Source organism: Pinus tabuliformis, chromosome 2_2 (assembly GCF_031772625.1).
Source record: "Pinus tabuliformis cultivar Carrire ecotype Pingquan chromosome 2_2, CPIR1, whole genome shotgun sequence".
NCBI classification, from domain to species: Eukaryota; Viridiplantae; Streptophyta; class Pinopsida; order Pinales; family Pinaceae; genus Pinus; species Pinus tabuliformis.
This window is the reverse complement of record NC_142300.1, coordinates 978,578,444-978,602,808: the sequence shown is the minus strand read 5'-3', so window position 1 is coordinate 978,602,808 and position 24,365 is coordinate 978,578,444. Positions and strand designations below refer to the sequence as shown.

The following is a 24,365-nucleotide window of genomic DNA, read 5'->3' as shown; positions in this document are numbered from 1 at the left end:
GATTTGAGCCACTTTTCTAGCCCAAAATCTTGGCCTCTGCCAAAAACTTGTCACAACCTCTAGACTCCATCAAAGAAATGATGACAAATAAATAAATCACAATTCAATCACAGGACTAGGCATGAGCAACCCCAAGTGGGACTGACATTTTGTCAAACACTTGGCATCAATGCAACCTACATGTCTAGAATACGAGACAGAGCATGAATGACTAAAAGAACTTATGATACATAACTAGAAGGATCACCACCTTCTCCATTGAACTATCATAACATCAATTAGGTCTTGCATCTATCCATTTAACAATTACAAGTAAATACATGAAATAACCATGACATGAACTAGTCATATAACCATTCTTATAACCAACATAAATCCATAGAAATATAAGAGATATGATAGCCATTAAACCCACATATAAAATAGTGCAAAAGTAAGAAAACTTAGCTTTTATTAATCATAGGCAAATTCAACTAAGTTCAGGACTTCCACATACCACCTGACCATAGACATGGCTGAACCAAATCTCTCTTTCAACCAGTCACCCCCATGCCATATTCCAAGCATGAATTTGGGATCTCATAGAATGACCAATCCAAAACAACCAAGGGAATCCAGAGGTTAAACCACCTCCACCCAAGTCAAACCGTGATCACACCAAAACGGTGCTCTGATCACAACCAAACTGTACTTGGAATTCCATCCAGAATCCATCACTATCCTTGAGGAGTTTTCTGCCTCCTTGTCTCTCAGGCTTTACCACAATCCAATCTTGGATCACTAGGCCCTAAACCAAGACTAGTCTCTTAGGCTTTACCGCAATCCAAACCTGAATCACTAGGCCCTAAACTGAGACTTCTCCCTCGGGATTTACTGTGTATCCCACCAAAACCAGTCAAGGGATTCCTAGACCTTTGGGAATCGACCTTGAGAGCACCTCCACCCCGAATTCTGAAATCCATCCAACAAACGAAAACTCAAAAACGGAAATAAACATCCCAACACCATGGCATCTGGAAAAAAGAAAGGAAAGGCTAGGCTGAAAACCACTATCATAACCTAGCAAAACCATGCCATCGATAGCAAGAGAACCATATACCAACATGCAAATCCATGCATGTCCAAACCAACTAGGAAATCACACATGCAAAAGGCTACCTGCAAGTTCCTACTAAAGTTGCTTGATCTTGCTTTTCTTCCTTGATCTAAAGCTAGAGTGCTCCAAGAAAACTCTAAGTGACCAAGAGTGAGAGAGAGAGAGAGAAAGAGAATAATGAGAGAGCTCTAAACTTGAACTAACAAAAGGTTACCAATTGATCCTCAAAAGCCTTTTTATGAATGAGGCCTCTATTTTCTTCATTTTCCATTATTTTCCTTCATTTTCCTCCTCACATGCAACCTATGACCTTTCACCTTACTTTTTTCCTAATTTCCTTTATTTTCTTAAATAAATGTGCCAAAAATGTCTTTTTGCCTTTTAATTCCTTTGCCTTAGCCTTTTCCAATTTTCCTTAGCCAAAACACACATCCAGTGATGCCCACTAGGATATCTTTGCCCAACATTCAACTTGGAATAAGTGTCCCTTAACCATGGTCTTATTTTGCCTTTATTAACTTTTATTACATGGAATTTTCATTAGGGTTGTTACACTCTCCCTCTTTTTGTTGTTGTAACAACTAGGGTTTCAAAAAAATTTGGGCGTTTTCAAAGGTTTGCATTTAGCTTAGTTTGTTCTCTTGCGTGTACTATTGATGTCCTAAAACTATGTTTCACCTCCTCCTACTCCCACTTATTCGTGTCTAGAAACAAATTCAGTGATTGAGACACTGATTGTATGGTTTATATTTTTTATACATTCACTTTTGATGTTGAATCTGAAATTAAATTGTGTTGCTTTTTTTAGCTAGTTATAAAGAGACGATATTAAAAAAATGTTGACACACAATCTTTCTCACATTACGCCTAACTCCTACACATACTAGGTTGGTGCAATGATAGCTATGAAACTTATATATATATATAATTTGAAATTTGTTCTAAAAAATCATTTCTATTTCTTATCTATTTACAACCTATTAGAATAGTTTTTTTTTTTTTTTGTAATATGCAACTTTAATTACTATAAATATCCAAAAAAATAAAATTTACAATTGATATGCATTATAACATCTTGTTGACTGTGGCGCCCAAAAAGTCCATGTCCACATATAACCAAAAGTAACAGTTGTCCTGCCTTTCAACAAAAGCCATGAGTACAGGCTAGTATATATTATGACCATACTAAGTTGACCAGTGACACAACATACTTACTACTGAAACGATATGGTGGACATAACAAGACAAAAACATAACACATAAGAAACCAACACAGAAACCAAATAGTGAAAAGGCACTGATAGTGAAAATGACACAAAGAAATCATTCATCGAGAATGATCACTAAATGATCTGGAGCGGTATTTCCACTGACCATGTTGACTAAAGTGACGTCAACAAATACTTCTCCATTCTATAATCTATTAAAATAATCATAAAACAAGTAAAAATATACCTTTGTTTTACTATATATTTCATTTATTCCCTACATGTATCAAGTGTTTTGTAATCAAATAATTCACTTTAATAATTAAATTCAAAATTTCTTTTGAATTAAGATTACATGAATATATCCTTAAATTATTCTAAACCACAACAAAACTAATTAACATATATTTTATATAAATTTTCTTGTTTCAATATTTCTTTTATCGTTGTTTTTACTTTTTACATTCTTTTACTATTCAAATATGCATGAAACTAAACATGAAAGTTTTAGCGCTACAACAAAACCTAGAAAATGAAAGTCACCATATATCTACTTAGCCTTTAATTTGAAAATTCCAAAAACGACAATTCTCTGTTTCTAGCATATATATTATGTTATCGCAAATGCAAAGAAACATTCTACCATTCTCAACTTGACAACAAATTAGTTTATTATCGATCAATTGTATATGTAGAACACTTATTTTTGGATCATAGGAATACAAATTTGTTGCATCTAAACAACATAACCTTTTTTCCCTTCTACATATGTGATTTTTCAATATTTCATTTAAATCATAAATTTAAATGAATACATTTTAATTTTAATATTGTCTAAAAAATAATAAATTTAATATATCCCACTTTATGATAAAGTATAAATGACATAGACAAGTGAACCAAGTTGATGGGTGAAATCCTATAAGGATAATGAGGCTGAAGAGTAGTCTAGTTAGCATCTTCAAGCTTATACAAATGATCCTCCATGAATTTGTCTTAGCTAGTGCATAAATGGTAAATGGGCCTCAATCCTTACAAGAAAACTATTTCTAACAAGTAGGTCCACACATATGCAACACTCCAGTCCAAAAGGACACATGTAAAGCTCTAAGGTGATCTCATCAACAAGTGAGGCTTCAAGGCATGAGTGTTCCTCAAGCAAGATCCAACGGTCCTTATATAAGGACTTGAAGGCTCCAAAACATCTCCAAAGCTATGTGCTCTTAAGGTTCCACCACACCTACATGACCATGCCCTCAACCTAATGTCACCAAGTCAAGTATAAACTTCCATGCAAGTGATCCAAGTGTGCACATGCCATCTAGGGCTCAATGCTCTCCTCCTCTAAAGTAAGGTGTACTCCAAGCAAGAGACCAATATCCATGTGGCTAGTATGAAGTTTGTCCAAAGGTCTCCAATGCTCCAATGAAAAAAATCACATAAGAGTCCATACAAGGTCTAGCAATCCACAAGCAAGCCACCTCAATAAGAGTATGTCCATCATGGAACAAATAAGAGATCATCCATACAAGGTCTAGCAATCTGCAAGCAAGCCACCTCAACAAGAGTATGTCCATAATGGAACATATAAGAGATCATCCATACAAGGTCTAGCAATCTGCAAGCAAGCCACCTCAACAAGAGTATGTCCATCATGGAACAAATAAGAGATCATCCATACAAGGTCTAGCAATCCGCAAGCAAGCCACCTCAACAAGAGTGTGTCCATCATGGAACAAATAAGAGATCATCCATACAAGGTCTAACAATCCATAAGCAAGCCACCTCAACAAGAGTATGTCCATCCTGGAAAAAATAAGAGATCATCCATACACCATATATTCCACATCACATGGAGCAACCCCATGCATGGTGTAAACACTTCTGGAGTCACCTTGAAAGCTAACAAAAACAACTCTACACTTAACATCCTGTAGTGTGAAAAATATGTATTAACACAACTAAAGACCAAATCACTTAGGGTGAGATGTGAAAGAGGAAAATGAGAACAACCCATTAAGTCATTGATGAAAGGTGGAAACTAAGCAATGCATTCCCTTACATTGTACAACACACTCACAAATTAAAAGGAAATCGAATTTGTATTTCAGAGACTATGAATCAAGATTTCAAGAGAATCTAATGAAAAGTACAACAAAGTTCACATGAAAAATGATCTGAACAAGAAGTTAATTATTAAAAGTAATTTAGTAAAGTCAATATAACACCTAACCCTCAATGAGGAATAAAAGAGACTAGATCTAATTAAATGCATAACTCTAAGATTTCAAACTTATTATTATATGATTTATTTTAATTATTATAACTCTTTATTTTAATTTAAAAATTGGGAGAGGAAAATCAAATTTTATTATCTTATATGATTATATAAACTTTAGTATATTATATAACAATAAATTTATAAATAATTTGTTGAGATATTATTTTATTTTATTTTTTATTTTTTTCTTTGAGGGTGACTTAACCTATAATAATTTAATTTTTAATTGGAAGTAAGGGCAATGATCATTGGTTGTCATTCTCAAATATGTATGACTCATCATTATTATTCAAGGAAAAGCATACCACTTGAAATGACCTATTAGTAATCCATAAGTGAGCAAACTTCTACTTTTACTAAATAACTTTAAATTTTGGGTTGCGAAACAAAGTCTTAACTAATAAAAAATCTAACTCTGTAACTATTATTTTTTTTTCGACAATAACGGTTAAGTTTATTAGGGGCGGCAAACAAGCTGCCGCGTGCTTTTACAGTACTGCGAGGTCATAGACAGAGTTCAGAGAAAATCTGAATGGGAATGGAATTGTTCGCTCTTAAACCGGAGATTTACCAGTCCATCCGATGTTCGGAATCAGTGATTTGAGCTTCGTCGGCTTTGACATGAATTCACTCTGTTCTGTCTATTGGACAAGTTGGGGCATCGCACAGTGCCAGAGGACTGCCTTGGACGGATCCTGAACTTGCTGTACCTAAGAGCGTCGATGCTGTTGATTGGCGGAGGAGCCTGAATGACCATGCTTTGGAGAGATTGCTTCTGCAGCGGGAAGCTCCATCGCAGTTTTTGCATAACTCAGTTGATGTTGCTTTCCGGGAAAGAGGGGCTCTGTTTATGCTGATCACGGCTTTCAGGAATGAACGAGGAATGAGGGTCAAGGCTGGAACTGAATCGCCCCCATGGGGATCCTTTGTGGACTCTTGAAAAGCAGGAACTCGACAGGAAGCGGTGGTCAATGAAAAGGAGACTGAGATCAGGCCTGAGACCGTCGATTTACATGAAGTCCCGTAGAGCAGGAAAATGAGGAGAGAATAGAAAGCCCTTAGATAAAAAAGGATAGAAGGACTGATCAACAGGAACATTAAGGGATGGAGCATGAAGATTCGATCGAGTTGACCACCAGGGATCTCCGAGCACAGAGGGAGCCAAGATTGGCCTCCGTATCAGCTTGAGAATTGAGATTCCTTAAAATATGAAAGAAAGAGACTTTGTTGAACTTGGGCAGTAAAAGCCGGATTTTTCTGATAATAGTGGCTAAATGGACCTGGTGGGAGGTCTTAGGGTAGAGCAGAGCCTGGATGATGAGTCTTGAATCTCCAAAGACAGAAAGAGAAAGGATATTTCTGTTAATCGCCAGAGTTAGCCCCTGCCACAGTGCAAGAGCCTCCGCTCTGTTGTTGGTTTCGATTCCCAGACCCCAATGGAACCGCATTTCCGGTAAACCTCCAGGACTGAGAAGGACTCCACCACTGCCAGCAACCCCAGGGTTTCCTTTGGAGGCCCCGTCGAAGAATAAACAGTGATCATCCAGAGCCGATCTCCACTTAATGAACTCCATTTCTTCCAGCCTAATCTCCCAATTGGCATGTGCAGGAACAGGAGGGATGGGCCTTTCCTTCAGATTTGGAACCAGATCTTTGAGCCATTGCTCCTCCTCTTTGACCAGACTCATTTCGTTCCTTGAGGAAGTATTAGCTTCCAAAGCCTCGCCCAACAAAGCTTTTATTTTTGAGATAACTCTTATAGAAGTGCAGCTTTCTTCTCGAAAAATTCTGTTATTCCTTTCCAACCACAGTTTCCAGCAGATGAATTTTGGGATCCACATCCAACTTGTTTTAAGAAGACTTTTATTTTTAAGGCAGAACGGAGATAAGCTGGCCCAAGTTCGGAACAGAGAAGGGATGTTATCTGGAAAATCTAGATTAGCTGGATCTAACAACAGTACTCCCCTCCAGACTTCTTGAGCAAAGGGACAAAGCAGCAACAGGTGACTGATAGTTTCTTCATCAGACAAGCATAGAGGACATCTTGAAGGCCCTTCCATCCCTCGTCTTCGCAAGTTATCTCTGGTGAGAATGCTTTGGTGTGCAACGGTCCAGCAGAAGAAATCGATTTTGGGTAGAGATGGGAGATCCCATATAAATTTCCATGGGGCTGGGTTGGGTGGAGCATATGGGATAGCCGTAATTCTTTTATAACCTTCGGAAACAGTGTAAGAGCCAGAGAGGGAGCCCCAGCCTCTTTTGTCTTTAGTGGTGGCCTTTGAAGGAGATTTTCCTTGGAGCAGATCTAACAGTAGAGAGGCTTCCCCCTGCAGCATAATGGGGACCTCCCCCAGATTCCAACCATCCCAGGATCTATCAGGAGCTTCCTTCCAATTCGATATATCCCACAAAGTGTGCAAATTGCAAGACTGAAGCCAATCTTTGATGTTTTCAAGACCTTCCACATGGTTCAATGGTTGGTCTCCCAAAATCGAGTCTTCCCAGATTTTGATTTTCTTTCCATTACCAGGAATCCAATAAAGGTACTGGCTGAATTGTTCCCTAGCAGCACTACAAAGATTGAAGATCGGGGATCCTTTTAGAAGTCTTGGAGGCTTATCCAGGCATCTCAAGCGTTGCCCTTGGAAGTATTTCTTCCAAATGACTCTTTTACTCCAGCTAGAATTTCCAGAGACTAAATTCCACAGTATCTTGGATCCCAAAGCAAGATTTTGGGCAGCCAAATTACGCAGATGGAGGCCTCCTTCCAGATATGGGCTCTTGATAGTTTCCCAATTCACTAAATGGATCCTTCTCTCGTTGTTATTCCCACCTTCCCACAGAAATCTTCTCAACAGGCTGTCCAATTTGCTGAGAAAGGTTTTGGGGGCAAGGAGAATAGAGTTTTGGTATAGAGGCATACTTATGAGGACCGATTTCATAAGGATGACTTTCCCTGCATTATTCAGCCAAGAGGCGCCCCAAGCTTGGATTCTATTCTTTATCTTATCGAGCAGTGGCAGCCAGTGAGCAACTTTTGGCTTAGATTTGAAAATAGGAACCCCGAGATATTTAAATGATTCCCAGTTTCGAATTCCATCCATTTCTAAAAGTCTTGCAATATCAGACAGCTCTTTGATCGAGCAGTTCCAGCCATAGATAGAACATTTTCGATAATTGATTTTGCTGCCCGAGATCGACCTGTAAATGTCCAGCTCCCTCTTGAAGTGTCTGGCCGAGATTATGCTGGCTCCTCCGAGCAACAAGGTGTCATCGGCGAACTGGGCATGGTTAATGTCTTTCACCTTGTGAGTAGATCTGAGGCCAGGCAGAGTTTGATTTTGCTGATTATGATCGAGTTGGAAACTAAGCACCGAGGCCTGAACAGCATATAGGAGAGGAGACAAAGGACATCCTTGTCTCAGGCCCCTAGAAGCTTGGAAGAATTCAGTAGAACGGCCATTGACCAGAGGCGCGATCCATGGAGAGGCAATACAGGCTTTCACCCAGTTTATGAAGTCTGTTGAGAAGCCAAGCTTCCTCATCACAGCGAACAAAAATTCATGTCTCACCCTATCAAATGCGTTAGCCAGATCGAGCTTAATCACCATACCTTTCTCGTTTCTTTGGCAGCTAGAGTGAACTGCTTCTTGCACCAGCACAATGTTGTCCAATATCTTTCTTCCTTTTATGAATCCGCCTTGATTTTCAGGGATGATGTCTGGCAAAATGTTTTTAAGCCTATTAGCTATTATTTTCGTGACCAACTTATAACTGGAGTTGCACAAGGATATTGGCCTAAATCTACTGAAGTCTGAGGCGCCTTTCTCTTTTGGGATCAAGGCGAGAAAGGCCGAGTTGATGCCACCGCCTAGCTTTGCACAGTTCTGGGATTTTCTGACCATTCTCAATAGGTCTTTTTTTATTGTTGACCAACAAGTCAAAAGAAACCTGACAGAGAACCCATCTGGGCCTGGGGCTTTATCAGGCTCCATGCTGTCCAGAACATCCTTTAGCTCTTCCATACTAATCGGAGCTGTCAGCATGGCGTTATCCGAATCCTGGACGCAATTGGGAATTAAATCCATCGGATAGGCATGAGGATCAATAGCTGGTTCATCAGGAGCCGAGTAAAGATCTTGATAGAAGGAATATGCAGCTCTCTTAATGCCTTCGAAGTCCTTAATCGCAGTATTTTGGTAATGAATCTCTGAGACTGTTTTGAAATTCTTTCGGGCTTCGGTTTGCTTATGAAAGAAGCTGGTGTTTTTATCTCCGGACTGCAGCCATAGATTCCTAGACTTCTGTCGCCAAAATTCTTCCTCCTCCCTGCTAGATCTATGTACCTCTTTTTGAAGCTCGACTTCTTTTTGGAGCAGGCTATGAGAAACAGGACTATGCTCCATATCTAACTGATGAGCAGCAAGCTTGTTTAGAGTTTCTTTTCTTTTGGCTGTAGGGGATTTCAATTTTTTGGCCCAATCTTTAAGGTTTCTTTTTAGGACCCTGATTTTCTCTTCCCACACAAAGAAAGGAGAACCGTGAACGGGCCTATTCCAGGATTCAGAGAAACTCTGTAACTATTATTAATCCTTGTTGAAAGCTAGGAATATAGGTGGATGTATTGTTGACTTTGTACTAATCAAGTTTTTTAACATAATTTTTGAGTTTATTATATTGTTTTACATTAACAAAATATATTATTTATTTATTTTTTAAATTATTGAATTTCATTTATGCTATTGGTGAATAGATTTGAAGTGTTATTGCCTAACTATAAGTAAAACTTCAATTTTTTAAAGCATTTGCTGAGTTTCTTAATTTTTTAACTTTATGACTTGTAAAAATAGATTGGCTAATTTTTAAAACAAAATAAATATAAAAACATATAGTTTATTTAATATAGTTAGATGTAGCTAAAAATGGATTGGCTAATTAAAAAAAAATATAAATATAAAAACATATAATTTATTTAATATAGTTAGATCTAACTAAATCATAATATATGATGACTATATATTAACTATAAATATATAATATATTATGACTATATATTAACTATAAATATTTCTTTAATAATATTAAAATATGAAACATCACAATGTATTATAATACTATTTCTAATATTACTACAGGAATAACTTAATTTATGATTAAATAAACATGCCATAATTTTTTAATAATTAATATTAATAATATCTTAATAAATTAACAAGTGCATAAATAAGTATGTGTATATAAAATACTTATTTATGCACTTGTTAATTTATTAAGATATTATAATATTATTAATAATAATTATAAATAAATATGATATGTTTATCTTATCATAAATTAAATTAGTCTAATAGTAATATTGGAAATAATATTATAATACTTGTGATGTTTCATATCTTAATATTATTAAAGATATATTAAATAAAATTAACCAAGTAGTAATATTAGAAATAGTATTATAATATATTGTGATGTTTCATATTTTAATATTATTAAAGAGATATTTATAGTTAATATATAGTCATAATATTATTTATATATATATATATATATATATATATATATATATATATATATGAATTAATTCTCTGATTAGGGTGTTGGATAAAGAGCCAGCGGAAATGGGGGCAGGAGCCTTCTCACTGCGTCGTCTTTCCTTACATCAAAGAGGGTAAGTGGCATGATCATCCCACCCCAAGCACTTGCACATCCCAATAGTCTCATCTATATACCGCACCAAAATGACAAACTTAACCTTTGTTGGGAGCTCATACATTCTCTATTGCAACCCCGATTCTTTTTGTTGTGTAACTGGAGAATCCCAAGCACGGGTGGGATATTTCCATTGTGGTTTCAATCTTTTTGGTTCACTAAGAACTTAATGCCCAGGTCTCCTAGGATTGGACTCCGTCAGCATATGTAACTTAACAACATTTTGCATCAGGTGCAAGGACAAGGTTATGAGGAGAGTTCAACCGGGAACTCATGTCATGCATTAGAGAGGGAGTGCTTGAATGCTACTTCTCCAAGCTCAGTAGACCTTCAAGGAACGAGTAACATTTTCTATGTCCATATTTTGAGTTTGTTTCTCTCTACATGGTGGCGTTCAGTGCTTGATGTGCAGGGTGACCTAGTGGCACTAGAAACTTTGGGACTATTCTAGTTTATTTGGTCTTTATTCAACGCTCAGAGTTTATTTGGTCTTTTTACTCTTGTTCTTGGCCTTCTCCTAATTTCTATGTCGCATCAGAGAATGAGATCCTGACAGGGGTCTGAAGGTTGTGGCCCTTTAGGCAAGCCTCGAGCTCAAACGCGGGCCCAATTTATTTTCGCCATCTTCCACTCTACAACTCCCTTTGAAACCCAGGCAAAAATTCATCAATTGGAAGCATTAACCACCAGTGATTTCTAGGCCTATTTTGATTCAAAAATCCAAATTGAAGTTGCTAGTTGGGTCCTTGATCTTAGGCACACCAAGGGATGGTGCAACCAATAATTTAATTTCATCACTCTTCATTGTGAAATGAAGATTCTCTTGGGCTGAGTGCTCAAAGAAAAATATGAGGATCGTAATCAGATCATTGCATGCCTCAATGAAATTCAAAGAATCTAATGTCATTAGTGTTCCTGCTTAGTTAGCCTCAATGCTTACTTGGTGTTTTAAAACTCCCTCCCACACCATTGTGCTCTCTCAGGTTGTGGAAGGTATTACTTACATCGTAACCTAACCTCCAAGGTTTGTTTTGATGATGGGTTACAAAAATCCTTCTTTTTAAAGGGTTGTGGAATTAAAATATGATATCACTATCAAGTCCATTTCATCGAAAGATTTCTGACAATATAAATATCATCTCAATTTAACTCTCGGATTGAAATTTATGCCCAATTGAAATTAGACCAATCACATAATGCCACTTAGCATTCACGTGTAGCCCATGTGGCCCAACCACGTCTTCGCTGGTGGTTCCATGTCATTCCACATCACCTTGGGTAAGGTTCCATGGTGATACCACTAATCAAGTCTAAGTGGTTTTTAATGTTAGGTGGTATCTAATTCCGGACCCTCGCCCCTCCCACCCCCCGCCTCGTTAACACCCAATAGACCAAGGGGTTGGGATGAACAGGGACCATTCATCGGTTGTGCACCTCAATTGAATCGTTTGGAAGTGGTGCTCGATTAAACAGGGGACCCATGGCGGGAATCCCCATGTCGAAACCCCTCTTGTTAACCCACAAGTTAACAAGGAGTGAAGAGGGGTGGGCTCTGAAACCATACATCACCCAACATTAAAAACCACTACATCTGATTGGCGGTATCACCATGGAACCCCGCCCAAGATGATGTGGCATGACGTGGAACCACTAGCAAAGATATGGTTGGGCCACATGGGTTACACGTGGATGTCATGTGGCATTATGTAATTGGTCAAATTTTAGTTGGGCATAAATTTCAATCTAGGAGCCCGATTGAGATGAAATTTATATTGTCGGAAAGCTCTCGACGAGTTGGACTTGATAGTGATATCAAATTTTAATTTTGCATCCCTTGAAAAAGAAGTATATTTGTAACCATCATCATGTCAATAGACCCTGGAGGTCGATTTAAGTAGTAAGCAATACCTCCCAGAGCCCAAGACAGGACAAGGGAGTGGGTGAGATTGTTACAAGTGCATATCAAAGGCCATCTCCAATGTGGTTTTAAACCTCCAGTAGGCTCTAGTGCACAAGACTCAGCTCCAATAACATCCTCTCACAAATGATGATTTTCCAAAGCTCTTGGTTGAAGTTTTAGTTTGGAATTTTTATTTTCTTAGTTATATATATGACCAAGATAATTAGCAAAAGATATGTTATAATTTTGTCAAACTTTTCAGACAATTGCTTAACAATAGGCTCTCTAGAACAACATTAACTTTTAGAAAGTTTTGATGCTAAAGCAACATGATAGTAGCCCTCATTGCCATCGATTTGGTTTCGCTTGTAATAAACCACGATAGTAAGCACACAAAACTTTAAATTTTATAAGGCAATAGTTATGATTCAATATAAGTTTTTAATCAAATATATATATATATATAAAATACCATATCACTAATATTAGATTAATTATAATATAATTATAAAATATAAAATTAATATATGATATATATATTTTAATATTATAATAATTAATATTAATGGTGATTATTAAATTGGCAATAAATAAAAAAATAAATGAAAAATCTAAAATAAAAAGTCAAAATTAGAAGACTAAAACTATAATAAAAAAAATTATAACTAATAAAAAAGAAAAAAAATTAATTGTTTTTTATATAAAGTTGATGATTTTGTAAAGTTTTTTTTTACAACATTATATACATGTGTGTGTATATGGTGATGATGATGGTTAATGTCAGCTGAGACCAAACAATGGTCTATCGGACCTAAAGAAACAAATTATTTATTTTGATTTAAGATTTTATTTCTATGCTCAAAAAGCTTGGAGAGAAGCCTCCCAAACTCACTATATATATGTATATGCAATTCCCTTATTTATATATATATATATATAATTTTTGTTTTATTTTTATTTTAAATTACATAATATTAATAACTAATATATATTAAATAGCATGAATTGATGAAATTTTTATAATAAAATAAATACTTAATTTATAATTAATAATATTTATAAAAAAATCATAATTTTTTATTATAATTAAATAATTATTTTAAAAATATATATTTAATGACATTAAATTTGATTATTTATTATATTTTTCTAGCTTTTTAATAAGACTAAACTACCTTACTATTATATCACTGATTAAAATATTTTACAATGTTAAAATATTTAACTATTTATTTAAATTTATTATAATTTAAAATATTTAAAAATTAATAATATTTAAAATAAGTAAATAAGATCATGTCATTGTTCTTGTTTTTTTGGTCTAGGGCAGACCAAACTAAAACAACAAAGTCCCACCCAACTAGAACATATCCAACCATCATGACTTTGAATGGTCCTTCATGTGTAAGCTTTATGTCTGCAATGAAAATTTCCCTCTACCTAAATATAAATTTCATTTTCTAAATTTAAAATTGCTTTAATTGCTTGAGCCCCAAAATCACACCACATTCATTCATGGGGATCTTCCTTTATTTCAAATCATTCATGCCTCCATGGGCTAGTCACTACTTTTCCAAAATAAAAGCATGTTTGGAATGATTTCACACCCTGAAAACACTTTAATACAAATGAAAAAATAAAAGCCAAGTTCTAGCCCACTCATAAGACCCACACCCCATGTTGCATAGGTTTCAACATACACCTTTTTCATTCAATTTATATTGTAAAGTTTACAATGATATCTACTTTTGCACAGGCTTTATTGCAATTATTTTTAAATATACTTCTCATTTTAAAATATTACTATATTTAAGGTAAAGAATGAAAGGGATGGCATTAAATGTGACACAGAAAGATGTGGGGATTTCATGATGCGCTGTCTGTCAGGAGGCAGCGAATGATGAAAAATAAAACTAAACGCCGCAGTTTCTTTAACGGAAGGCCGAAGTATGTTCTGTAAAGGCGTGGATGGATTAGATTCTTCTTGAATTAATTTGGTGCACAAAAGTGCCAAATGCGGCCTGATAGTGGCGCGTCATGACTGGCAATTATTTCTTCTGACCTGCGGGATGCCGCCTCGAGAAGAGGATTCCGGAGAATGTTTTTGTGTTCGATTTCATGCCGAGGTAAGAATTTCGTTGCCTTTTGTTGAGAATTTAAGTATTTTGTCGACAGGGGAGTGTTTTTGGTTCGAATTGGAATGGAATTAGCGGACAAATGAATTTTCTTTGTTGGAAGGTTCTCAAGGCAGTGAAGAATTTTTTGAATTTCTTAGCATTTAAGGATTTTGTTGACAGCGGAGTGATTTTGGCTTAGAATGGATGGAAAATGGCGGATAAATGAGTCTTTTTCCGTCCGATGACGGTTAAAACGCCATAGAACTTTTCAATTCATGTAGCATTTTGAGCTATTTATTGTGCTTTTTCAATTATGTTAGTTTCTCGTCCAAAACAGAGTTATACTGGGCAAAATTACAGTGAATTCGCTGGTGAGGTGCGTATTTTTGTCCAAGAATCGTTTGTTTTGGCAAAGATGCTGGACTGCTGTCTAAAATTGAGCCTTTATTTTTGCTTTGCGAAATTGCTTTTTAAATTTTTTTTGCGTATACAACTAATTTAAAGATCGGAGCATTATGAAGCTTTTTCGATGAATTCCACTTTGTTAGAGTTCTGAGCTAAAACTTTGGCCGTAAGACTAGCGATTTTGCGCAATTGCTTCATATGATGAAGAAAATTCTCTATTAACGAGAGACAATCTGGTCAATATGATATTTTCGCAGTTCGGTTAAATTGCGTTATAATAGGATTCCAGAAAAGGTTCTGCGGAATCGGCTGATTAGTCCTCGAAAATATTTTTGGTCTTATCTTCTGTGTTCTTCGTACTCAATTTTCAATTTTCATTAGATACTCAATTTTCTCCCTCTCACGCCAAAAAAAATTAAAATCATTTTTGCATTTCTTGGCTAAATAGAGCTGCTTTAAGGTTAAATTGTTTCATTAGATGCTAAAGATGAAAATCTTGGAGAACTTGATATCTGACCGGTAAAATTTCATGTCTACGGTGAAGACTGGGGTGGCCTTTCAGAGGAATGTGATTTCCTCTGGTGTGAACACAGAATTGGGTTTTATGGCCTTCATGGAGCCATTCTCGATGCATAATTTGCTTTAATGGATGCCAAAGGCATCTTTGAATTTAAGACAGGCTCTCCTCCAGATGATATTTTACCATCTAACTGCATATATGATCCCTTTAACTGTCCATTTGCTGCAATCAATGCATTCTGCGTGTCTGTGTGTTCGGTGCTAGATCACGATACAGGCAATTCTATATAGGACAAAAGCAAATTCTCTTGCAGGATTACGATATATTAATTCTTGGCTTTAGTTGAGGCTTGGATTCTGGGTAGAGAAATCACATTGAAGATACTGTGACTGGAGTCTGACGTTCTGGTTATGTTGGCAGTCATAAGAACTTAGAAGAGTGTCCTGAATATCACTTTTCCAGTATCTGCTGTTTAACTGCCTAAGCTTAGCTGGACAAATGGCGAAGAGTTTGTATTTAATTAGTGAAGGATCTCTTGTCATGGCCGCTAAAAGGAGGCTGTCCCTCTCTCCTGCTTCCATGGGAGATTTTAAAACTAAAGTTCGCATGGAAAATAGGAATTGGCATTCATAAAATGCAGAAAACCAGCAAGCAAAAGTGCCTCTAAAAGCACCTAAAAGTGTGGAAACAGACTAGATCGTCGGATCCATGGGTGGGGAAAGTAGGGCAGCAAGTTATGCAAATAAAATAACTCAACAACATAAATCTGTAAGTAAAATTAAAAACATAACAATCTGAAAATTACTTACTCATAATAGGGGTTGAATCCCCCAAGGGTCAAAACCCAGAAAAATTTCCATTAAAATATATATAATTTCCAACAAGCTGGAAATTTGTATTATACCCAAAAAAAGAAGAAGAAGATAAAACTCATATTTGGGATAAATAAGGGTTATAAAAGAAATACAGACTCGATCAAATCCTTGACTGAGGGTTTCGCAACATCTCAAATGACTTGCTGATAAAATAAGGATTTGCAAACACACCTTAAAATACCCTCGTGAAATATGGTTTGAGTGCATAAAACAGAGGGTAATTATTTCCTCGAATAAAAGGTAAATCTCAAGATAAAACTTTGAGGATTTACTATCTTGATAAAAATAAAAATTAGGCACCAGCTAGAAAAATATTTTTGTTTTATTTTTTATTTTTATAAAAGCAGAAAAGAAAACTAAGTTGGGTAAAAGTGGTTACTGCAATGTGACTTAGCTGCGTTTTTAGTATTTTACCTTTCCAAGCTGTGGAGTCAAGATCACTACACTCTCTTTGTCAATTATGCAATCTAGACTGAAAACTTAAAAGGGAGATTGGCATCCAAGCAACAATCAAACCCCGCTCTAGTCAAGAATAGTGATACATTTTTTGAATTACACCAGGAAATTTCTCTCCAAGGAGAAGTCTCCAACTACGGGGTTAACTATGGCAAAAATGAAATCGCCTTCCTTTCTAAAGAAACCCTCTATAAGGGTTTGTCGAGTTATGAAATTTGATAAATACCTTTCACCAACAAAGCAAAGATGGAGACTAGTGCCTTGACCTCTCCTTCCACATGACAGTGTTGCCCCTTGATGGATTAAACCAGTAGCCCTGTAGTAACCTAGAAAAATTGTGCCTCTCTGAAAAAATTTATGGCATAAACCAAGAAGAAAAAGAATCGAAAATCGATCCCAAAAAATTTGCACTAATTTTTTTTTTATTACAGCGTATGATCTCACAGTTCAACAACAACCCATTTGGGAGGAGGGTCTAACCTTACATCAATTCTTTTGCAATGAGTAGTTTATCCCTCTCCCAAAAATAATATTTCATTGACTTGTCATCCAAAAGACTGGAGACTAAGTCAAGTACATAAAAAATGATTCTTTGACATTAAAAGAAAAAAAAAACCCATTAGGGGGTTGGCTTGGAATTCCAATGTCTGGCTTGAAGATGCAACAACTAGTTGAAAATAGCTCAACATTCCACTTTTTGAACCCAATGTCCACTTAGTAATGGCTTGATCTTGGAAAAGGTGTCAAATGTCTAGCTGACCCCCACGTGTGGTGGAGCATCCCCTTGACTAGCAACAACTTGGTTGAATTGGCCTTTGTTTTACTTAGTAAGGCTAATGTTGAGATTGGAGAGGCAAATGATTTCCTTTTTTGACATTTTTGACTTGGGGCAACGCACTTCACCACCTTCCTATCTACATGATTAGTTTGAAGAGGTAAAAATTGTTTGCATGGGCTTGAAAAACTCCAGTGTTAACTTCCTTAGGCTTTGGAAGGTGTGCATGGGTGATAGAAGGCTTCATGCTCACCATGCAATATAGAACATAGCACAGGCTCTGCCCATTTGGTTTTCCACCTTTATGTTCATGTATTTCATGTCTATGGCCCCCTTTAGAGATTAAATTCACCATGAAATATCTTTCTTTTGCCAAAAATTCAACATGGCATTTCAAGTATGCCTCTTGTTGAATTTTGGAGTGGGTACCCTATGCATTGGCATCCGTGAAGTGCCCAAGAAATGTGAAATGTTGTCAATTGTGAGTGTTGTGCCATGTGAACAATGAGATGTTCAAGGTGTAGAAAGACTCTATAAAACATGCCCTTGTGGTAAAGACATAGGTGCATGTAAAACCATGGGTTTGACAACTCTTACAAAATGCAATAACCTCTACATATCAAATAAGTGGCTCCCATAAACCATGTATACTAGTAGATCCATTGCAAGCGTCCAATGCTATTTAGAACGAAAGGAATTGAGGGTGGGGATTGTTACTGCAAATTATAGCACCTTAGTGCAAAGCTTCTAGATTATGGGCAGCAATGGGATCAGTCACCATTGTCACCTTAGCAATTGTTCCCTTGGTGTTTTGTGGTCGAATACTATCCCCACGGGGCGGCTTCCCCAACAGTTATTAGGAATTAGATAATCCAAGTGCTTTCGGGCTAAATACCCCCCAAGGGTTCTACTAAACTACATACCTACGGATAAATGTTCAATAATTAGGGTTATAGGTGAGAAAAGATGTAATTCTAAGACAATTAAATCAAAGGACCCTATGGCTAAATCCAGAGGAATTTAACAAGTCCTGGAGAGGTTCAAATAGGTTCCTAAACACATGCTATCTTTAAATTACGAATTGTGATAAACTAGGGTCTACAATTAACACAATTACAGGATGCAAATATTATAACAGCAATAGCAAAATAGCCTAAAATTGATAATATACAACTGGGGAACAAAGGGCTATTTGGTTAGGAAATAGATTACAACAAATTTTCAGTGGTCAAAAAAACATAAAATAGCATGAAAGACCCTAGACATCAGCCCTAATTAATGGCTGAAAAATGTATGGAAAATAATATTTATGCTTTTTGTATCTAGTACATGCAAAGCCTAGCCCTAGGACTATAAGGTCCAAGATAAATAATGATGTAAATCTAATTTTTGTCACAACCTAACCCTAGTTTATCCTAGAAGACAAAAAAATTAAAATTTTGGGTTTTGATTTTTGTTATTTAAAGAGATTGACACCATAGTGGACTAGTTGCTTGTTCGATCAAGGGGGATAATGGAGTCCAAGGCAAAGTCTATGGAAGAGTACCGATGGGAGAAATTTATGAGAGATAGAAAAAGCTACAATGAGGTTTCTCTACCCCATAAACCATAGCGATTTTCAATCAAATTGGAGATAAAAATGCAAGGAAACTTGATGATAATCTTGGAAAGGAGATGTTAGAGCCATAAAAAGATTCAATATATTTGGTGAAAATTTCAATGAAATCATAATTATACAACAAATACAAGATCGGAAGAAGATATTTATAATAAATTTGCACATAGTCACCATAGAATCACCATTTTGCTTGGGATTTTGTTGTATCAGGGCAGTAGACTATTTGCAGATAGGTTTTTTTCTGTCAGTTTAATGGGCAACTGGAGGTTGGTCTCCTTTGTTTATGGGCTCACTAGTTCATTTCGTTTGTTTTACGTTGTTTTAGTCCTTTATGTATGGAGGTGAAGGATTTAGTAGACTACGAGCTGACAAACTCCCCATGTGATTGTATCTTTGTAGAATCTTTGGGGGAGATAAAAAATAAAAACTCTTCAACATGTTTTCAGTTGATTTCTCTAGGTGGTTGAATATTCAACGACGCAGTGATGGGGGAGGCTCGGGACAAGGCAGTTGTTACGGGCAAGGCAAAAAATTCCAAAATAAGGTCAATTAACAGCAACGGGGAGGACACTCGGCATGGTTCTAAGGGCTAGAGTCTAGGGTCTCTGGGCCTGGTATTGGGTCCGAGTCCCTCAAGGCTTGTATCCCTTTTTGATTTTATTTTCAACTCTACTCTTCCAATTGGTCCTAGTCAGTTAGAGGCTTTGGTTTTTCCGAATGGTTTTGGCACCAATAAGGGTTTTGCTCAATTCAGTGATTTCCAGTCTTCTATTCCAGTTCCAGACTTCAATCCTTTTCAATTTTTAAACTCTCAAGGACACAGCCACAACGTTCAAGTCGAGACACAAGGTCAAAACCCTCCAGAGAGGTCGTTGTACTCTCAGGGTTTTCCGATGAAGTCTTGCGAGGAGGGGAGACTTAGTAAAAATTCTAACCATATCAGGGTCGGGCCTCTAAAGAAGCCCCATTTTATTTGAAAGGCCATTCATACAAAACGGTCATTGGTTTTGTGTGCATATGTTAAGACGAATAGGATTTCAGATCTAGCAGGAAAATCATTGGTTTTTCAACCCTAAAAGAATGGGTCGACAATGATATTGCTCCTATTGTTTGGGCTCCTCCTAGGGTCGAACAATTAGCCCAAGGATGGTTCCACTTAAAGTTTGTCGAAGCTAACGATGCACAATTAATAGAACAAAAGGTATGGCATATTGATTCCTCCCCTGTGTTGTTCAAATTTTGGATGCCCCTATTTGATGCTTGATGGGAAAGAGCAAACCCACTCCCTTTATGGGTTCACCTACCTAGTTTACCTTTGGTTTTCTGGCCAGATGAAATATTTCAAGATATTGGGAATTCCATTGGTTCCTACCTTGCTCATGACTCCTTGTACATTTCCACGGGGCAAATGACTATGGCCAAAATTTTGATTAAGGTGGATCTTAGAAAATGGTCTTCCTACTGAAATTGATCTTGGAGGGGAGGAGGGATTTATTCAGGACCTCGATTATGAAGGTGTCCTGTTCAAATGTCGCCAATGTCACCAATATGGTCATTTCATCAAGCATTGTGTAGTTGTTCCTCCAGTGGTGGATGAGGAGGATGATTTTTCCTAGGACCCTAATCCCTAGAATTGAATATCGTGGTCTTGTGGGGAAATTGGTGGCTTACAAAGGCGATCTGAAGAGTTGGTTTCAACAACAACTGCGTCTCATCTGGACCCCATGATCGTGGATGGCAAGATTCAAGATCCCCTGGAGCACTGTGTTCTAGGAACTCTTATGTTTTCTTCCTTTATTACATCTCTAGTTTATGATCATTGTATGGATTGTCCTACATCTGGCTCTCTTGGAACTAAAATCTTTGTTCGACTTATGCTTCCTTCCCCTTGTCATCAAGCTCTCCTCATCACTTTTCTCAGATACATTATTCTTTTCCCCTGACTCAAAGTGATTTCTCCTCCCCATCTATCTCCCTCTCTAAATCTAGTTCTCTTTCCTCGAGTGGTGGAGCATCTTCCTATAATCTTTGGCCTTGCTCAAATGGGCTTTTGCAAAAAAAATTGATTTGGGCCTAGGTCAAATTCAGATCACATGTTCTGAGATCAAGGGGAGGGGGAGAAAATCCAATTTGACAAAATCTAAGGAGCATGCCAGGGCTGACCTGGTTGCTGGTAGACAATCATTAATTTAGGGGGTCCTTAGAGTAGTTGTTGCCCTTGTGGGAATGCTCAAATGAAGATTATATCCTTCAATTGCCAAGGTCTTGCAAGTGACCCTAAAAGACTCGCTTTCACAAGACTAATTGAGTTTAATCCCCCTGAGATTATTTTCCTTCAAGAAACTCTGGGAGATGGTCCTACTATTATTCATTGTCTTTAAGGGCTTCTAGGTGGATGGAGTTTTCTGGGTTTAGATGCTTTTGGGTGCTCGGGGGGGGGCTTGTAGTAGGGTGGAATCGCCGAAGTATTAAACTTTTAAATTCTTGGAGTATTGTTTCTGGTTTGGGTATGGAAATTTTCTCTTAAGCATTGGGAAGATCCCTCACCCTCCTCAATGTATATGGCCCATCATAAAATCGAAAAGTTTTTTTTGAGGCATTCTTTAATAAATCTGTTTTAAATTCACCTTCTATAATTATTCGTGTTCTAAACTTCTCTTTGGAGTCCTCAAAATCATGGGATGAAAGGGCTATTAATGATTCACTGACATATTGTTTTATCAATCGGATTACTAGTCATTCCCTTCTTAATGTGGATTCAATGAAGCTTCACCCTACTTGGAGAAACAAAAGAACAATATCAAATAGGGTGGCAAAGAGGCTTGATCGTTTTCTGGTGGCTGAGGCTTTAATGGATCAATTTGTGTTCATTAAGCAATGGGTTTGGGATGGCGGTGCCTCGGATCACTCTCCAATTTACTTTGAATTAAAAGGAGCCACTCACAAACCTACTTGCCCATTTAAAAGAACTCTAACTATCTCAAAGAGGAAGAATTTGTGGCATTGGTTCAAGAGCATTGGCTTACTTATACTCCTCGGGCTGGTGTATTGGCTTGCAAACATTATGAAAACAATCTAAAACGTATCAAACAAAAAGCCAAAGAGTGGCAAAGAATAAGAAACAGGTTGATACCCTGGAACTTCAAGAGCTTGAAAATCAAATTCAGGCTATTGTTGCTTGGATGGGGAAGGCTACGACTTTGTGGAATCCAGAGATATTATTTTTGTTTGGAGAAGAGGAAGAAAAGAAATTTAGAGGACTGTGAGGCTAAATGGAGGTTGAAAAGCAGAGCCATATGGTTTGAATGTGGAGATGACAATACAAAATTCTTCTAGGCTTATGCTAAGGGGAGAAAAATGGGAAATACAATCTGGAATTTAAGAGATCGGGCTGGTAGGGAGGCATCTTCTTTCTCAACCTTAGTATATATGGGGAAATGTCACTTCAAAAATATTTACAAATCCCAGGAAGAAGTCACCATTGCTAAAGTCACCCCCACGGCCCTTCCTTTCCCTAGTTTTATTTATGAGGAAGGCAATAGAGAACTCATGGCTGAAGTCTTCAAAGATGAATTAAAGAAACTTTTGCATAGCTTCCAAAAGGATAAGAGCCCAAGGCCCGATGGTTGGGGTGTGGAATTTTTTTGGGTCTTTTTGATATAATTGGGAATGACCTTACAGTGATCGAAGATCCAGGAGGGAGTGCAGGATGCTTCCATCATTTAACTCCACCTTTAGATTCCAAAGGTTGACACTCCCTCCACTTTCGAAGACTATAGACCTATCTCGCTATGTAATTTCATTTATAAAGTTATTGCCAAAGTGATTTATTTACGACTCAAACTGATCTTCCCCTCCCCAATATCTAAGGAGCAATTTAGTTTTCTTGAGGGCAAACAGATCCACGAAGCGATAAGGGTGACTCAGGAAGGTTTTCACAGCTAAAAACTATGAATCTAAAAGGAGCTTTGATCAAAATTGACTTTTCTAAAGCTTATGACCATGTTAGTTGGACTTATCTAAGACTCCTCCTCAAGGTTACTTGGAAGTGGGAGTGGGAGCGGGGAGTGACATTTTCAAAAGCTCCTAGTTTTGGAGCGAATCGGGAGCAAATTTTTATATAATATACATTTTTATATTTTTTGATGCATATATGTCAACAAAAGCTTGTAGAATGATGAATTAGATATAAAAGGCATAAAAACATGGATTACACCATATAACATCAATCATCTAGAAGTTATAATCTTCATCAACCACATCCACAAGTTACAAGTTCTCATTTATATAGCATGTAAGGGTGCACATAACCAAAATAGCATCGAGTGTAATCCATCTATGAACTAAAAATACATCAACAAATAGGCTCTAGATGGCCTCTAGCATCCAAAAGAATCATGCTACAACAAATAGCTACATATCATCAAAATCACTGCCTATCTTGGGATCTTTGTCATTAATATCACCCTCTAAGCAATTAACATAAGATAGAAAAAATGTATCATGTCAAGTCAAGATTTTGTTTGAGTGATGGTTACATTTTTAGTAGGGTCATGATAGAGGAATTCAACAACTAGTGTCACTAACATGAAGGTACATAGAGGGCTTGGTGCTCTTGATTAAATACGAGTCCCATACCCTAGTACATAACAATATCCAATGGAAACATTGCAATCCCCCCAATCCTGAAACACTGAAAAATTGATAAGTCTGTTGGATTTTGAGTGAGATCTAAAATTCTACTTTCTCCATATGAAATCCAATGAGGTTGGAACCACTCTCAAACATCCTGAGTCATTTCATGGTAATGTTAAAAATTTAAGTCATTTCAATACCAGGGCCATAAGCTTTAATATTAGGCTACCATACTCATAAAATTTGTTTCTTTTGTAAAAATTTCTGTTTTCCCACCCCGGTTTTCAGTTTCTCCTTATTTCTCCCATGTAGTTAAATGCCCATTCCCATAACCATACATTTAACAGACTGAAAAAAATAAATATTGCTGAAAACACAAATTCTGGAAATTTTTCAGAACGCTGGAAATTGCAGAATTAAAAATCAACAATTAAAAACAGCCATTAAAACACATTAAAACACTGATATTTTTGGTCAACTTGACCCTGGAAAAACCCCCTACAACTCTTGGGGAAAACCAGTTTGAGAGCTCTTCTTTATTTCTGAAAATTGTCTTTTTACAGTGAGAATTATTCAGCAAAAAATCAGCGAGCAAATTTACAACTTATCTCCTTTCCCGTGCCTCACAGCAATCTGGAAATTACAGCAAACAGGACAGCAATAAATGCTGTACGACCTCCGTTTTGTGTGCAGAAAAATCAGCAAACTGCTCTTCGATTTTTGTGCAAAAATCTGCCTTTCACTATGTGCTGAATCAGCGGTACAAATCT

General features: G+C 36.8%; 2 protein-coding genes across 4 annotated transcripts in view; one reads left to right on the top strand and one right to left on the bottom strand.

The window, feature by feature from the left end:
• Positions 1–5,682: 5,682 nt before the first annotated feature.
• LOC149196532 (uncharacterized) lies at positions 5,683–8,991 on the bottom strand. Its single transcript, XM_089408315.1, has 3 exons — positions 8,537–8,991; positions 6,896–8,158; positions 5,683–6,373 (listed from the first exon to the last, which is right to left on the bottom strand). The coding sequence occupies exons 1-3, from the start codon at positions 8,989–8,991 to the stop codon at positions 5,683–5,685; spliced, it is 2,409 nt and encodes an 802-aa protein (XP_089264441.1).
• Positions 8,992–14,033: 5,042 nt separating this feature from the next.
• Positions 14,034–24,365, top strand: part of LOC149196531 (uncharacterized) — a 44,619-nt gene continuing 34,287 nt past the window's right edge. For all 3 annotated transcript variants that reach the window (XM_089405577.1, XM_089405575.1, XM_089405576.1), the window contains exon 1: positions 14,034–14,320. In XM_089405577.1, coding sequence (XP_089261703.1) covers positions 14,264–14,320 — 57 coding nt within the window. In that variant the 5' untranslated portion in view covers positions 14,034–14,263. The remainder of the gene's footprint in view (positions 14,321–24,365) is intronic.

What these genes read in the sequence shown, in the direction of transcription:
- LOC149196532 (XM_089408315.1), bottom strand. Translation starts at nt 8,991, where the DNA reads ATGGAGCATAGTCCTGTTTCTCATAGCCTGCTCCAAAAAGAAGTCGAG. An exon ending in CCAGATGGGTTCTCTGTCAG is followed by an intron (nt 8,159 to 8,536) that starts GTTTCTTTTGAC and finishes CGCATTTGATAG; the next exon opens with GGTGAGACATGAATTTTTGT. An exon ending in CAGGGGGAAGCCTCTCTACT is followed by an intron (nt 6,374 to 6,895) that starts GTTAGATCTGCT and finishes AAGGAATAACAG; the next exon opens with AATTTTTCGAGAAGAAAGCT.